At 40.0% G+C, this 17,485-nt stretch overlaps 1 protein-coding gene across 2 annotated transcripts in view; it reads left to right on the top strand.

Annotated features, from left to right (window-relative positions):
• Window positions 1-17,485, top strand: part of Spice1 (spindle and centriole associated protein 1) — a 42,555-nt gene that overhangs the window by 5,863 nt on the left and 19,207 nt on the right. For both annotated transcript variants that reach the window (XR_004608014.2, XM_034515894.2), the window contains exons 2-7: window positions 1,224-1,319; window positions 2,030-2,077; window positions 2,999-3,142; window positions 9,147-9,249; window positions 10,104-10,210; window positions 11,227-11,342. Coding sequence is in view for 1 of the 2 variants with exons in the window: in XM_034515894.2 (XP_034371785.1) it covers window positions 1,224-1,319; window positions 2,030-2,077; window positions 2,999-3,142; window positions 9,147-9,249; window positions 10,104-10,210; window positions 11,227-11,342 (614 nt within the window). In the remaining variant the exon portion in view is untranslated. The remainder of the gene's footprint in view (window positions 1-1,223; window positions 1,320-2,029; window positions 2,078-2,998; window positions 3,143-9,146; window positions 9,250-10,103; window positions 10,211-11,226; window positions 11,343-17,485) is intronic.

Below are 17,485 nucleotides of genomic sequence, written 5' to 3' on the forward strand. Positions count from 1 at the left end.
CAGTGGGAAGGAACTTGCCTGGCATATTTGACACCTGGGCATCAGGCTGAGCTCAGCACCACAGGAAATAAACAAAATAAGTAGTCACTTTCTAATCATTGTGACTTACCTCCTTTGCTGGATTGTAAGCTCTGAAATTAGACAATGTGTTTAAAGAGTAAAAGACATTATAGAGAGCTAGGAAGACTGTCCTAGGGAAACGGAGCTTAGGCATCTTTATCACAGTTAATTATTTTATTAAAAGTACTTAATGGAAGGGAAAGGGGAAGCTTAAGAGTACCATACTTGCCTAGCATGTGCCAGGGTCTGTGGTCTCCATTGGAGAGAGACAGGTGAGGGTGAGGGACAGTGATGACACATGGCACTGTCGGCTAGTAAGGAATTTGAGGGCTAGCCTGAAAGCTCTCTAGTTATTTTGGTAGGTTGTGTGGATAATATGTATTAGTGATAGGCTTTGAGTTACCAATAATGTATGAACACATTAAGGAAAGAATTAAAAGCACTTCCTTTTGGAGTCGTTTAACCAAGAGCGAGTACAAATTTGAATTCTCTACTGCATACTCTTTGTGTCTTTGTCCTCTGACTGTTGTATGAGTCTGAATCTGTGCTTGTCTAAAGGCTGCTTGTGAATCTGTCCAAGTGTCTATGTTATCTCTGTGTGCAATTATCTGTATGTGTGTGTGTGTTGTGTGCTGTCTCTCTCTGTCTCTAACAAAGGGCTTTGCTCTGTCTTTCCTGAACAGTACAGACAGCATCATGTGGTAGAAAGAATGGGATACTTTACAGAAGTCTGTAAGAGATTTTACAAGGGATTAAGTCACTGGCTCTAAATAATCCTAACTGAGCCACATAACAAACTACTGCCAACACCATTGCTTATCAACCAGTCTTCATAAGTGGGTATTCATTTTAGAAGGATGCTCCAATCTCTGTATTTGTTGCTTTCAGCAAAGAGTATTTTAATTTCTTTTTTAGGTCATAATTTCTATATTTATTAAGTTCTTTATTAAGCAAAGGTTTTGTTATTCAAAACGTTTTTGTTGTGGTTATTGGCTTCGCTTTAGTATTAATTGTAAAACGAGAAAGCCAAGTATTCGGAGAGCCTATTCCTTTCATCATGACTGGATTCTCCTGGTATTTTGAGAGTGCTATGTTTGTCCTAGATGTTCCCATGATGCATAATTATTTCTTTGCCTTTATTAAAAAAACATTAATATTTCTAGATGTCATTGATCAGAGTGAATCGCTTTGGTCCCCGGGGAGGTGGAAGAAAAACTCTGAAAGGAAAGAAGAAAGCTGCGGTGAGGCAGGAGTGGGATGTAAGTATGGGGACCGCAGCAGCTTGTTCTAGAGGATGGCCTTAGTGCTCCTGTCCAGTGAGGCTGGGGTGCGTTCAGGCTGGGTGCATCCAGGCTGGGGTGCGCACAGGCTGGGTGCGCACAGGCCGGGTGCGTTCAGGCTGGGTGCGTTCAGGCTGGGTGCGCACAGGCCGGGTGCGTCCAGGCTGGTTCGGGTGGGTTTCTGGGCATGTTTTTTGTCTTGGGGGGGGGAGAGCAAGATATTTGCCCCATTCCCCTTTGAGAGTACAGTATTAAAGGCAATAACTTCTAGTTCTTTCTAAGAGTTAGAGGTTTAGTGAGATTGAAACTATGTGTTCAAAATAGTTCCTCTGCAGCTTGCTGTAGTGATGACAATTTCACTGTTAAAATGCATTACGATTGCCTCATGGAATCCTAGTATCTGGAAACTAGCTTCAGTTAAGTTGACTCACAACATGTACCCTGTTTTTATTCCTTGTTTTAAAGTAATAGAGCTTTATTTTCTGTATGGCACCTAAAAAATACCATGTTTTTTTAGAAGAGACTCAAAATAATCTGTTTTAACATTATATTGACAATATTGGTTCCTGGTGGGGAAAAGGACTTTTGGTCTTAGGATTTTGAATCAATTTTCACTACTGAAACTGAGTAACTGTTAAAAATTTATAAGGAAACTTTAAAAAAGTCTCACTCTGTTTTTCTTTTCAAAGAATACTGTGAATGATCTAACAGTTCACCGGGCAACTCCTGAGGATCTGGTAAGTTGAACACTGAAAGTTAAGTCCTGGAGTCTGTATTTTATTTGGTATCTGGTTTTTAATCTTCAGAACAGAAACCATCATCATTCCTTGGACCTTTAGTTTCATTTAATCTTGTTCACATCTGCTCACAATTTTTGCTTGCTAGTCTTTTTGGTAGTTTGCATGATTATAACTTCATTGGATGACCCAAGTTTTGTTCATATTTACAGTCCTGAGCACTAGCGTGTTTGTAAAGACAAATGTCTACTCTTATTCCTCAGTCACCCCGTGAAATCTTCCCTTCCAACTCTTTAGGGAGCTCTGGCTCCTGTCTCTTCTGCCTCAGGAACTCTCCTTCCCTGGATATCTGCATGACCTGAGACCTCAGTTCCACAGGAAGCCACTTCAGATATATATATATATATATATATATATATATATATATATATATATATATGTATGTATGTATGTATGTATATATAGTGCACCATTGACTTAGAAGCAATGCAGTTATGCAGTTATTGTGAAAGGGGTGTGCTTTGCCAAAGATGAGTTAGGTGGATTTTGTACCCTTTACATCATGTTTGAAGTGTTAGTGTTGATCACTAATTGATATTTTAGCACTCATTGCGTGAGTTTTAACCTGTGAATTGAAGAACACCAGGTGTCTTGGTAGTCTGTACAAATGAAGTAGAAGTTAATATTTTTGTATATCTTTAAGATAGACCTCCAAGTTTTCGATATTTTCTTTTAGATCATTTTGAAAACTTAGAAGAGTATGAAAGTTTTAGCTCTGAATGTACACGCATGCACACACTCATGCACGTACATGCTGAACCAGAAAGGAAGAAGTGGTGAACTAGTGCAAGTGGTCTTACATAGGCACAGGCAACGTCCTTGTTACTGAAAGCATTTCTTTACGGTGTTCCTTCTGTATAGGTGCGCCGTCATGAGATGCATAAGTCAAAGAATAGAGCATTGGTGCACTGGGAACTTCAAGAAAAAGCTTTGAAGAGAAAATGGAAGAAGCAGAAACCAGAAACTTCAAGTCTTGAAAAAAGAAAGTTATCTATCATGAAGGAGGTAGTGTGAAAATTCATTGTCTTTAGTTTTTTTTTTTTTTTTTTTTTTTTTCCTCTTGGGTTGGTTTCAATGGAGAGACTCAAATACTTATGCAACCTTGTACAGTGAGCTACTTGGGAGGCTCTTCAGAGAGCAGCAGGATGGGTGGAGCCTAGTGCAGAGAGCAGCAGGATGGGTGGAGTCTACTTTGCTGCTTTAAATGTTCTTTGAATAACTCATTAGCTCTGTAGTCTTAGATTATATAACTCCTTGGCTTGGAATTTTTTTCTCATTTTGTCTTTCACCCTTTTGAAAAGTAGCATACAACATAGTAGCATGTTCCTTCAGCCACTGTCGTAATACTTCATCGTGGATGGTTGGTCTCCTCCCCTCCTCCCCTATTCCCTACCCCACCCCTATCCCACTGAATCTGCTATCTCCATCAGTCCACATTCACTTCATATCATGTGTATTCTTCCCACCTTTTCCCCCGTTTCATGGTCCCATAGAAACTGTTTTGACCGCTATACACACTTACTCCCACCTAAATACACATACTTAACAATTAGAAGCCAGGATTCACACATGAGCAAGCACCTTCTGTTCTCATCTGTCTGGGTTGCCCAACTTAATACAGTATTTTTCAGTTCTATCTATTTTTCTACAGATTTTGTAACATCATTTTTCTTACATTTGTTTGACCTTTTATTTTTAAAATTTTGGCTGTGCTATGAGATTTTAATGGCATAATACTTAAATTGTTTCTTAATTTCACATGTATGATGTTTTGCCTTCATGTATGTCTGTGCACCATGCTCATGCCTGGTATTTGCATGTGCCAGAAGAAGGTCTCGGACCCCTAGAATTGGAGTCACAGACAATTGTGAACAGGCCATGTGGGTGCTGAAAATTGAACCTGGGTCCTCTGGACAAGCAGTTAGTACTCTTAGCCACTGAGCCATCTCTCCAGTCCTAGCACAATGCTTTTAAAGAGATTACTACAGTCTTTGGCAAAATAAATAGTGCTCTGTATCTGTAAACTTCTGTAATTATGTCTCAGTTCAGCAGTATAGTAGAATTAATTACCTGGCAAAATGAAATCAAATGATTTTGTGTGCCTGTTGATCTAGGTCTTAAGCCATTTATCTCTGGCTTAACCTTATCCCTGCCTGGGTGTTTGAAGAAGCAGTCAGATACGTAGGGTGAACAGTGTGTCAAGCAAGAAGGAGCTATAGTAGAGCAACCTTTTTGATTTGAGCTGCAGTCATAGTAAAGGAATGTGTTGTGCTTGTGCCTCCTTACCCAGGGTAAGCTTACAGTGCTTGCTGTCTGCATCACCTTCCATGGTGGCTTCAAGTCATAGGCTGCCTTTTGAGAAATTCCTTAGAGTTCTTAGAGAAATCTTATGCATCAAGAAAAACTGTATCTCCCAAATAAATGTTTGCAAGACTTGAGAAAGGAACAGTGGATTTAGAGACTATGACTTTTCATGTTATGATCTTGGGCCAGTCATGCACATGTGTTAATTCTCTCGCTATCTTTTTTTTTTTTTTTTTTTTTGGTTTTTCGAGACAGGATTTCTCTGTATAGCCCTGGCTATCCTGGAACTCACTCTGTAGACCAGGCTGGCCTTGAACTCAGAAATCCCCCTGCCTCTGCCTCCCAAGTGCTGGGATTAAAGGCGTGTGCCACCACCGCCCGGCACATGTGTTAATTCTCATTGTCCAGCCTAAAACCACAGATCTGACCTGGAGAACCTCTTTGGGAGGTGTTTTTTTTTTCTCTAGTTTAAATTTTTTTCTTTTTTGGAAATTTAGTTTTATTTTTTTTTGTATAAGGGTGTTTGCCTGCATGTATGTGTATGTGCATATGTGTGTGTGGTACCAGTGGAGGTCAGAAGAGGCTGTCAGATTCCTTGGAGCTAAGTCACAGAGAATTGTGAGTCACTGAATGATGCTGGGACTCCAGCCTGTTTCCTTGGTAAGAGCCATGAGCATTCTTTTTTTTTTAAATTATTTATTTATTTTATGTATATGAGTACACTGTAGTTGTCTTCAGACACACCAGAAAAGGGCATGAGATCCCATTATAGATGGTTGTGAGCCACCATGTGGCTGCTGAGAATTGAACTCAGGACCTCTGGAAGAGCGGTCAGTGCTCTTAACCACTGAGTCATCTCTCCAGCCCCATCATCGTCGTCGTCGTCGTCGTCGTCGTCGTCGTCGTCGTCGTCGTCGTCGTCGTCGTTGTCGTCGTCGTCACCACCACCACCACCACCACCATTATTGCCATAAGCATTTTTAACCTGTGATAACCACTGAGTCATCTTTGCGGCCCTCGTAGCTTTTCATACAAGTACTAAATGTGGGAGAAGTCGGGAGTTGGGGGGCAGGGGGAGAAGAGTTATGAGGAAAGAGGTGAAGTGTGGTGGTTAACAGTGCTGACTGCACATGAGAATTCATCATGGTTGAGATGCCAGGGAGGGTGGGGATCCACAGTACTTGAACTCTGAGATTCAGATTTCGTGAAGCTAGGTGTGGGAGGCCTCCTCAGTTTCCCGAGCGTTTTTATGTTCTGCTGGGTGTTAGACGTAGCTTTTGATGAGATTTAGATGTTCAGTAAGGCTAGTAAGGTGATCTCTGGCCACATGAACAATCTGCTCCGAGAAATGTGACAGGGATTCAGTAGCAGAAGGCAGAGTGGTGGCTTTACTTGAGATCTGATTGTAATTAATACCCAGTGGCAACAGATTGGTAAGATTATCCCTCTGCTTTCTGCCTTTGTCAGTTTCTACTATAGCCACAGCCATGTTGATTTACTGTATATTATATCCACTATAAGTTACATCTCCTAAGCTCTTAATTGTATGGACTTGGAAGATATTTCACCAATGAGACAGTGTAGTTTGTATTTTAATGGCGCTCGGAGCATCACTAGCTTACCCAGGTTTCCAGTGTATTCACACCCTTATGATACCCCTGTAGGGCGGAGGAGGTGCTTACATTCTATTGATATGCCAGTGTATCTTGAAAGTCAATAGTTAGAAGTTAATTTACCTTTTTAATGTCTGGGTTGTTTATAGATTTGCCATAATTTATCATTGACTGTTTTATTTGTGGACACTTATGTTGTATATTAGAATCCAGTTTAAGCTTCTGGGAATAAAATAACTCAATATAGTAATTTAAATAAAACACAGATTTACTTCTCTCATGAAAGATCTCAGAGGTGTCCGGTGGAGGACCCTGCAGTTCTTCAGCACAGGGCTTGAGCATCCTGAACACAGGGTGGCTGTTACAGAGTCCGTCATTTGTATGCAGGGCAACAGCAAGTGGAGGGAGACAGTGTCTGCTCTCCTCTTATGCCAGCCATTTGGCACTACGTGTTGATCTCCAGGACATTATTGTCCAGCCGTTTGGCACTACGTGTTGATCTCCAGGACATTATTGTCCAGCCGTTTGGCACTACGTGTTGATCTCCAGGACATTATTGTCCAGCTGTTTGGCACTACGTGTTGATCTCCAGGACATTATTGCTTGGCTGTTCCCATATTCAAAGAGGGATAGGAAATTGATTGAAATGTGAAGTTGGGCCAGGCCTTTAATCCCAGCGTTCATCACTAGGAGGCAGAGGCAGGTGAATCTTTGTGAGTTTGAGACCAGCATGGTCTACAAGGCAAGTTCCAGGACAGCCAGGGCTGATACACAGAAAAACCCTGTGTCAGAAAAACCACCACAACCACCACCACCAACAGGAACTTAGGAGGTGTGCTGTTAAAGGGAGTATCAGGAATAAGTAGTAGTGTGTGTCACTCAGAGAACGTGTCTTACCTCGGCATGGTACATGCTCCAGCAAAGTCTTGATTGTGGTTTTGGGTACAGGCTTGTTTGTTGGATTAATTATTAAAAGAAGCACTAAGTCAAGGGCTGGGGTTTAGCTCAGTGTTAAGAGCACTTACCTAGGATGCTTCAGGGTTTATTCTCAAGTACTGGGGGTGGGGGGAGAAAAGAAAACTAAGGGTTAAAGAGTATGAACATACTTAGTTTCAGTTATTAAGTTTTTCTGTGTTTATGCTGTCTGTATTCAGTGGATGTGATAGGACCATAGGCATATCCCTGATACAGAGGAATGGTCGTTACCATGCTAGAAAAATCACACAGCTTATTTCCTATTGGTAATTTGAAGAATTTATTACTTTTTGTTTTTAAGGCATTACCCTGTCTTAGTTAGGGTTGTATTGCTGTGAAGAGACACCATGATCGAGGCAACTCTTATAAGGGACAACATTTAATTGGGTCTGGCTTGCAGGTTTGGTTCAGACATTTAGTTCATTATCATCAAGGTGGGGTATGGCAGCATCTAGGTAGTCATGGAGGAGCTCAGAATTCTATGTCATTATCTGAAGCCACTAGGAGAAGACTGGCTCCCACATGGTTAGGAGGAGAGTCTCATTGCCCACCCACAGTGACACACTTCCTCCAGCAAGGCCACACCTGTTCCAACAAGACCACACCTCCTACTAATGCCACTCCCTGGGCAAAGCAAAGTCAAATCACCACACCCTCTGTCAAAATAAAGTCATGGAGCTGACAGAAACAGAAAGTGGAAAAAACGATCTCATTAATAACTACATTGATGCCTGGTGTCAGTTATAATCAGATCTCAAGTAGAAACCATGCTGTGCGCCATTGATACAGCAGGACACTAAGTAAAGTGGTTAGAGTCTATTTACAGTTTCTAGTGCAGCCCTAAGCCCAGCATTCTGTACTGTGTGTGTTCTTGGCCTTACGCAGTTCTAACATTTACTCTGTGAAGGAGCAAATGCAGGACCTACTCTCATTAACTGATCTAGCTGACCCACTTGGCCATAGCAGAAAGGGTAACACAAGAATGCTACTCACTTTTCTCTCTGTATCGTAAAATAGTAATTGTCATGTGGTGTGATTTTCTGTATTACAGAGAAATTCCAGTCATAGTGTTTGTTTTTAGATGCTTTATCTAGTTGAGTCCGGGTTAGAAAAGGAGCTGTCTTGATTTTCATGTTCCTTTCAGCTTAAGAATGCCATCTGGTGGTGGTAGATAGAGTTGACTCATCTGTAGCATGTAGCTTTGGTTTTTGCACATTAAAGTCCTTTAATAGAAAGTACATAATCATAGGCATGACTGTAATGGTGTTTTGTGTATCTCCATAATAAAAAACCATACATTTATAAATACCTAAGTATAGCATTGCTTAATCCTAAAAGCTATACCTTGATTTTCTTTTCTTTTTTTTTTTTAATAAAAAAAAAAGATTTGTTTATTGTATTTATATGAGTACACTACACTATAGCTGTCTTCAGACACACCAGAAGAGGGCATCAGATCCCATTACAGATGGTTGTAAGCCACCATGTGGTTGCTGGGAATTGAACTCAGGACCTCTGGAAGCGCAGTCAGTGCTCTTAACTGCTGAGCCATCTCTCCAGCCTTATACCTTGATTTTCTAAGTCATAGGCCTGTTAGTGGATTATCAGAATACTTTTAAGGGGTGGAAACATCTTGAGTTTATGGCTCAAAGATTCTTATCTTTAGTATGTGTTTTTCCACTGTATACTATTATTTATTAATGGGTTATAAAATCAAGTTAGTGGGCTACAACCATCACTTAAAACTAGAATGGAATAAAACTTAAATATAGTTATTTTCATGTGGCAAGGCTATATAAATTACAGTCTTATTTTTAAAAAGTGTGTATTTGTGTGTGTGTGTCCGCACACCAGATCACAATGTAATATGTATTTCTTTCAAGCTACTAATTACTATAATAGTCTCACCTACTGTTATCTAAGAATATTGCCATTGGAGGGTTTTAGGATGGTCACAGCCCGTGGTTAAGAGCAAATTCAGCAACCACAACCAATAGAAATTGAAAATTAAACTTTTTAAATGTCCTGTTTGGTGCCTTCCCTTAGTCTTTTTCCTTAATAATTTGACAAGTAAGCCTATTTTTCTCTGAACTGTATTTTTCTTAACACTTGTGTAGATTCTTTCTGATCAGTACCAGACACAGGATGTGCTAGAAAAGTCTGATCATCTGATGGCTGCAGCCAAGGGTCTGTTTGTTGATGTTCCTCGTAAGCGCACAGGTAAGCACTCAGTCCACACAGAACTTGCGTTTCTCTCTGAAACACAGCTCATGAGGGATTAGCAGAATCCACTGCTATCAAGAGTCACGTTCCTGCTGCATCTTCTAGCTGGCTCATATATGAAGAGCCAAGAATTATAATTCACTTGCTGTTTACTAGGAGTGTTACAAGTTAAGGGAGCTGTCTACTAAAATGCACTGTAAAGTACAGCATTTTGTAACTGCTAAACACGGCTCAATTTTTAGCTTATTAAGTTGCCACATAGTTAAAATATGTGCATTTAGTTTTGTTTGAGTAAGCCTAGCTTAAAATCTAAAGCAATTTCAATTTCTTGGGAAAAGAAACTTTCCTTTTCTTTAGTTACATAGGATTATCCCTGCCCTCCACCCTCACGATCCATGTAGCCAAGGCTGGCCTTGAACTCCTGATCTTCCTTCCTCTTAACTCCTGAGTGCTGTCATGTATTGCCGTTCTCGGCTTCAGCATTATTAATCATAATGGTCTATACCTTGTTTAATCTTTTAGAAGCATGTGATTTATTTTTAGTGGGAAGTTTGAATCCTGAGTCAGCCATTTATTAGCATAACTCTGGGCTAGTTACTTAATTTTTCCAAGTTTCAGTTTACTGACCTGTAAAATAATCAAACCTATCTCATGGAGTTTTGTGAAGGTAAAAATGAGCTTAGATATGGCTGGTACATATTCATATATGTACCATGTTAAACTGTTTTAACATGGAGCTGCTGTTTAAAATTTCCCTGAGGTGAAGGGGGCCTGTGGCAGTATGGAACTTGTGAAGCCTCTTTAAACAGATGAAATAAAATCGTGATGACTTGTGTTTGTTCCTTCTTCAGGGTTTCCAAATGTAACAATGGCTCCAGATTCCTCAAAGCGTTCCATTGGAATAAATCAAGATCCTGTCACCCCGTCTATCCTTAATGAATCAATCATAGAGCCTCAGGTAATCTGCTGCACTCACAACCAAGTGCCCATGCTGAAATGAAGTTTAACTTGATACGGACATCGTGAAAAACATTTTAAAAGCTTAAATGTCAATCACTGTCTTGTCAACTATAAAGAGACAGTAGAAAAAGAAAACTAACAAAGAAGATTGGGTAAGATGAGCTAGAGAAAGAATAGAGCATTCAAGAAGATATGATATGAAGCTGAAGGATGAATATATACTTCAGTATATGGTTCGTGTGTGTGTGTGTGTGTGTGTGTGTGTGTGTGTGTGTGTGTGTCAGTGTCATAGGACAACCTCAGGAATCCTGTCTGCCCCCCTTTGAGACAGAGTGTCTCATTTGTCTGGAGTTCACCAACTAAGCCTAGATTGACTGGCAAGGAGCCCCAGGGATGGTGCCCTACTTCTGCCTCCACAGTGCTGGGGTGAAAAGCATGCGCCGCCATGCCTGGCACTATTGCGTCTGTGTTTTGGTATTGTACTGAACTCCTCATGAATATGCCATCCTTATCTAAGCTGTAAAGGAAGGGAACAAAAAGACCAACTTGTCTATGGAGGAGGAAACATGCTGACCTTGACCTTGTAGAAAGTATCTTGAGTGGAGTGGCAGAACACAAGCAAAGTTACAGATGCAGAATTGGAGATGATTCTTTAAAGAGGTTAGTGGAGTCAGTGATGATGGCACAAGCATGCAGTACTAGCATTAGAAAGGCTGAGACAAAAGCGGTTGTGAATTTGGGGCCAGCCTTAGTTACACAATACATTGGTTAGCCTGGACTAAACAAAACCCAGTATATCAAGGTGGACACATGTTAGGATAAGAAGAAACAAGCTTTCTTACATTTAAATACTGATAGCTAAAGGGGGCAAGCAGCTGAATATAATCAGGACAGTTAGTAGAGGAAGACTGGGTTTAGTGGTCAGCCATAGGAGGAAAAATGTCTGTTATGACTGATGTCCTATGATGGGTGAGTATATCGTCACTTGTACTGCTGGTTTTATTATTGAGGTAGGCTCTTAATGAAGTCGACGATGGAGGGGAGGAAAGCACTGCTCACAGCCAGTCAGAAGACAGCGAGAGTGAACTGGCTAACTCCCTCAGCTCACACTCCACCAGGAATACAGAGAGGTATGTGTATGGCATGAATATGCAAGCTCAGCCGGGGTTCCCAGAGCATTCAAAGTGCATGCTTATTGCATTATTCCTTAAAACCACCAGCAAAGAAGAAAAACCAGTTGAGTATATAGTTTTATCTCAATGTTTAAAATTATTCAATAATGTTTTAAAAGTTGTAGTACGAGTGTAAAAAGATTTTTATTCTGTACTTCTTTCTATAAATAAATGAGATATATAAATATACATATTATTTCCTCTTGTTTCATACATTAAGAATGGCAATGCTGTATTTGAATCCATCACCTGATATGACCTAAAATCAGCCCCCAGCCTTCTGTAAGGCTTTCGGGATCACTTGCTTTGTTTTTACAGCATAGTGAAGTAGCTGAGCCGGAAAGTGAGTGAATGGCAGAGCTGACCGGCCACTCTCCTGGACACATGGCCACTTACATTATTTCTGGTTCTTTGTAGTAACGAAGACACTATAATAAATATCTTACATACTTTTATATTATTTGAAGTCCTTATTTAGGAAAAATTGGAAGTAGAACTTGAAGTTTAAAGTGTAAACGCTGTACAATTTTTGCTTTAAGATTGTTGAATTCTACTTTATGAAGAACTGTACTCTGAACTGCATGCCCAAGCCCAGGGTACAGAACACTTCTCATACTTTTTTCTAGGCGGTGTGTCATTGTGTTTGGGATTTAGTTTCCCCCAGTTATTTTGTTTTTGGTTCACAGGATGAGATATACACCTATGTTATTTTTAATGGCTTCCAGGTTAATAGTCCTTAAACTATTAGTAAAGACCTCCCTTTTGTCCTGTTGTCACAGTCTCCATCGGAGTGTGGGCCTGTTTCTTGTCTTGCTTTGCTAGTGGCGCTGGCCTCTTCTCCAGCCATTCTCATGCCACAGAGCTTTGTTTAGAGACAACTTGTTGGCTTTATAGATACCTATAGCTTTTCTTTCTTTATTCTTTTTGTTTGCTTATTTTTTTGGGTTTTGGTGTTTTTGTTTTGTTTTGTTTTGTTTTGTTTTGTTGAGACAAGGTCTCTATGTAGCCCTGGCTGTTCTGGAACTTGCTATGTTACCAGGTTGGCCTTGAACTCATAGAGATTCGCCTGCCTCTGCCTCCCAAGTACTGTGATTAAAGGTGTGTGCCACCATACCCAACTTTCTTTCAGCTTTTCTTAAAATTTTAGGGTTTTCCTAATCATTTTAATCTATTTTTATATGAAAATCAGTATCGACTTGTTTAACTCCATAAATCAAAGCTTATTGATATTTTCTGTTAGGACATAATGTTTTCCCTTTGTTAAAAAGTGTGCTTTTTGTTTATGAGGAGTGCTTTGACATTTTTCTTACATAGTGTATACTTACTTCTTGCTCAGCTTATCCTTAAATATTATTTGTTTCTCCTTTAAACAGGATTTTCTTTTTGTCCACTATATCTTTTATATCCCTGTGTGGCTGTGGGAGGGGGTTAAGCAGTCTTCCCTGAGCTCCATCCTAGATACCTTTCCCCTGTGCTTTCAGCGTATCATCATGCATGTTTCTGTTTTACCTCAGTGGCCAGCTATGTCACTGAAGCCTATGTAAGTTAGTTCTGACAGCGATTCTCCAGTTCCTGGGTTTAGCATCATGTTATCTACAAAGGACATTTTTGGTTCCTGCATCTTACACCTCCTCAAATTTCTTTTCTTTTGTATATTAATTATAGGGCTGTATAAAATAATAGTGAAGTAACAGGCAGCTCTGTTGTGTTCTTTATTTTGTAGACATATGCTTGTTTTGGTGTTGGGGTATGTTGGTTCTTGTGCGCCAGACCCTTCCCATCATTTCTTTTGGTCATACTCTCTTAGGATTGCATTGCTTATAGTCTAGTTTCTTTTTTCTTTTAAGGATTTACTTATTTAATTTATGTATATATATGAGTACACTGTTGCTGTCTTCAGACACACCAGATCCCATTATAGATGGTTGTGAGCCACCATGTGGTTGCTGGCAATTGAACTCAGGACCTCTGAAGAGCAGTCAGTGCTCTTAACCACTGAGCCATCTCTCCAGACCCTATAGTCTAGTTTCTTAACTTTTGAAATAATCAGGCTTCTGGCTTATTAAGTTAAGCTTATAGTTTGATTTCTCCCTCCTCAATTTTCCCTTTTTCCTTCCTTCCTTGTGCTTTCTTTTGTTTTGTTTTTATAGCTTCTTTAGTTAGGACTGTAGTACTTTTTTTTTTTTTTCAGTTCATAAAATTAAGTGGATTATTTAAGAAACAAAGTTATTTCAGTTGATTTCCCCCCTTTTCGCTGAGAGTTAAAGATAAAACAAAGCAAAGCTCTGGACGCCCCTGCCCTGTGTAGTTTAGCCACTGTAGGTTCAGGCTATGCCCTGTCATCTTCCTGCTTGTGGAACTTGGTGATGCTTTCTTTGTGAGCTAGCCTGTGATCACTTTTGTAGTATTCCGTGTGTGCTGAGCAGAGGCTATGGTTCTATTGAAGGTATAATGCTCTGTGCGCACATCATAACGCCGGCCTTGCTGACTGTGTCTTATTTCTTCTGTCTCCTTCGTTACTTATGCCATATTGTGTACTGAGAGTGATGCATTAAAGACTTCTGCTTTTAGTGTGCTTTTGTTTTTCTTCATATTTACTGTTTTAATATTCTTACCTGAATTCTTTCTTGTACAGTGACTGCTGTGCTTATAGAATGTTTATTTATAAATGCTATGTCTTTACTTTGATCAATGGCTTTAGCATCATAACCTCTTGCAGTCTGTTTTGCCTGAGATAGGAAATAAAGCCTCTACTTCTTGTTTCTGATGGTCTGCGTTATCTTTGCTTTTTATATATAGTGTTTTATATTTAGCCTTTTGCAGTTGTTTTATATTATTTGTGTTCCTTGTATGCACTGTAGTGGATATAGCCTCCCTAGTCAATTTAGAAATTCCAATTGGTGAGGTAAGCTTTGTTGAATGTCAGCTTTGTCTAGTCACTCATGATTCTGTTCTTTGTACTGTTGTTCCTTTCTGTGGTTGATTTGATCTCACTGTGAAACTGGCTGGCCACAACTGTCAGCTCTGGCCTTAGCCCCGTGGATGCTAGGATCATAGGCTTGCACACTGTCTCTTTTCTGTGTATTCATTGTTGTTGGGTTTTTTTTTTTTTTTTTTTTTTTTTTTTTTAAGTCTTGGTATTTAGGAAGATGGTAGTTCTCTTGTGATGTTACCTTTGTGTATGAGCCTTTTGTAAGTCGATGAGAACTGTTCTTATTTAATCTTTGCTGACTGCTGTGTGTTTTCCTGTTTTTCCTTTGCACAGTGACTGTTCAAGCTAATTGTTTGGCATTTCTCCCCATATTGTAGTTGCATCTTAGCTTTTAATTGACAGACATAAAGCATTTACACACTGTACTTTACTGTCTATCATGATTTTGTTTGTTTTTATCTTATAGGCAAGAACAAATTATTAAATGCTCATCCAGTCCTTTTTTGTTTCCATGATTGTCTTGAAGTTGAATCTTGGTTAGTTATTCCATGCTGCTGGGCTCACGAATAGAACGTTCCTTGCATTCTTTAGACATCCCCCTGCCTTTTTATTGAAAATAGGTATTTTTCCTCACATAATGTATGCTGATTATGGATTCTCCTCTCTCTACTCCTCCCAGTTCCTCTCTGCCTCCCCTCCCAACTAGATCCACGTCCTTTCTGTCTTTCCTTAGAAAACAGGCTTCTAAGAGATAATACAATTATTATAAATTATAATATAAACAACATGTTCTGTATTACCTATAATTTAAAAATAAAATAAGATTTTAAAGAAAAAACTGACATCAGACAAAACAAACAGAAGAAAAGGAGCCCAAGAAAGACACAAGAATCCGAAACCCATTCCTACTCACACTCAAAAACTCCCATAAAAATACTAACCCAGGAGCCATGATACATACATAGAGGACCTGGTATAGAACCATGTAGGCCCGCACATGCTCTCCCAGTCTTGTGAGTTCATAGAAGCATTGTTCACGTGAATTGAGGGGGTCTTGTTTTCTTGGTGTTTTGTCCCCTCTGGCTCTTACACTCTGTCTGTCTCCTCTTCTGCAGGGTTCCCTGAGGCCTGAGGAAGGGATTTGTTGGAGACATCCTGTTTAGGTCTGAGTGTTATCTGGTCTCTCATTCTCTGCATAATATTTAGACATTTTCTATAGCTTTTGTATTTGAAGTACTGGCTGGCTTTCTTGGCAGCACTCTTTCTTGGCAGCACTCTCACTCTCAGTTGGCCTTGTACATTGCTTTATGAAGCCCGATGCTATAGTAATTTTCTTCCTTTGTAAGAAATCTGTTGTCTTTGACTAACAACTTGACTACCTTCACCTTCAACATTTAGTTTTCTGCCTTTAGACTTACGGGGCCATAGTTTAGGGTCCAGGTCAGTTTCTCCTTATCCGACATAGTTGGCCCTTTAAGTTGTAGGATTGTCTCCCCTGTCCTCAGCTGATATTATCTGTTCAGTGAGGAGTTATAGACAGGAGGCTCACCCCATTTCCTGGCCACATTTTGTTTCCCTAGCATTTGTTCTCTCATTAATCTTACTGCCATTCCTCTGCTGCTTTCTTTTTTTGTTTGTTTGTTTTTGTTTTGTTTTTTTTTTTCGAGACAGGGTTTCTCTGTGTAGCCCTGGCTGTCTGGGAACTCACTCTGTAGACCAGGCTGGCCTAGAACTCAGAAATCTGCCTGCCTCTGCCTCCCTCCCAAGTGCTGGGGTTAAAGGCGTGCGCCACCACTGCCTGGCTCCTCTGTTGCTTTCTTGAAGTGTCTCAATGCACCTTATGAAAGTTTTCATTATGAAAATTTAATTTTAGAGGCACAGTTTTACCCTCTGGCCCACCAGGATCCCCAGTTTGTAATCCTTTTGTCTTGGTGTCTCAAGTCCTGGGGTTGCCAGCATATACTGCTCCCATGCCTTTTTTGTTTGCTTGTTTTTTAACTTCTGTGCTGTAGATATGTGCTGCTCAGTGTGTACATACACGTGTACTATCTCCAAATTCTTACATATTCATATTTAATTTCATCTTATGTGTTATTGCAGCTTTATTCTGACTTCCTCCTTGGCATTATTGGAGAAAGAATCGCCATTTCCATCCAACCCCTTCAGTACTGAATAACCACTAATATATTTTCGGCCCTATAGATTTGCCTATTTAGACATGTCATATAGAGATTATGCAGTGTGCTATCTCTTGTGTCTGGTGTCTTTCATGTTGTAATACACAGCAATGTTTCATTCCATTCTCTGGCCGAATAGTATTTTGTTGAATAGCTATACCACAGTTACGTATCCATTCATTAGACGGGAGACATTTGTTTTTATTTTCTGTCTTCTCACTTCTTAAGTCTCAATTTAAGTGAGAAATTAAATATCAGCATTGTCAGTGACAATCTGTAACATCTGTAGGTAAGGCTGAGCTCTGTCATGAAAGGGCTTCCAAGTACTAAGTCCCTAGGCTCCTCTTCTCACTCATGCCCCATTTCTGGTGGAAAACAGTTTCTTTAATATGAGCAAACTGGCTCTCCTGAGGGAAGAGAAACCACAAGGGCAGAGCCACACGTAAATAATTACTTTAGAGAGAGGAAGAAGCGTGAGACACTATATATATATACATATATATATATATATGTATGTGTATATATATATATATATATATATATACACACACACACACATATACACACACACATATACATACACACATACACACACACACACACACACACACACACACACACACACACACACACACACACAGGCTAACATAGAAACTTTCTTCCCTAAGATGATGGGCCTTTGGTCTTCTTACCTGTCTGTATTAGCATTATTCTGTTACTATGATAAAATACTCCAACAAAGCAGCCTAAGGAAGAATGAGTTTATTTTGGCCTAAAGTTGCAGAGGGGATACAGTCCATTGTGGCAGGGAAGGCATGGCGCAGGCACAGGGGCAGGAGGCCAGCCTGTCACATTGCATTGGCAGTCTAGAAACACAAAGGAGGAGGAGGAAGTGGAGCAGGGCTTACTCTCAAGGCTCACCCCTACTGACACCGACAGACTTACTCCTGCAAAGTCACCTTTCATAAAGGTTCCACAATCTTCCCCAAACA

The sequence above is a fragment of the Arvicanthis niloticus genome, chromosome 12, assembly GCF_011762505.2.
Source record: "Arvicanthis niloticus isolate mArvNil1 chromosome 12, mArvNil1.pat.X, whole genome shotgun sequence".
In the NCBI taxonomy this organism is placed as follows: Eukaryota; Metazoa; Chordata; class Mammalia; order Rodentia; family Muridae; genus Arvicanthis; species Arvicanthis niloticus.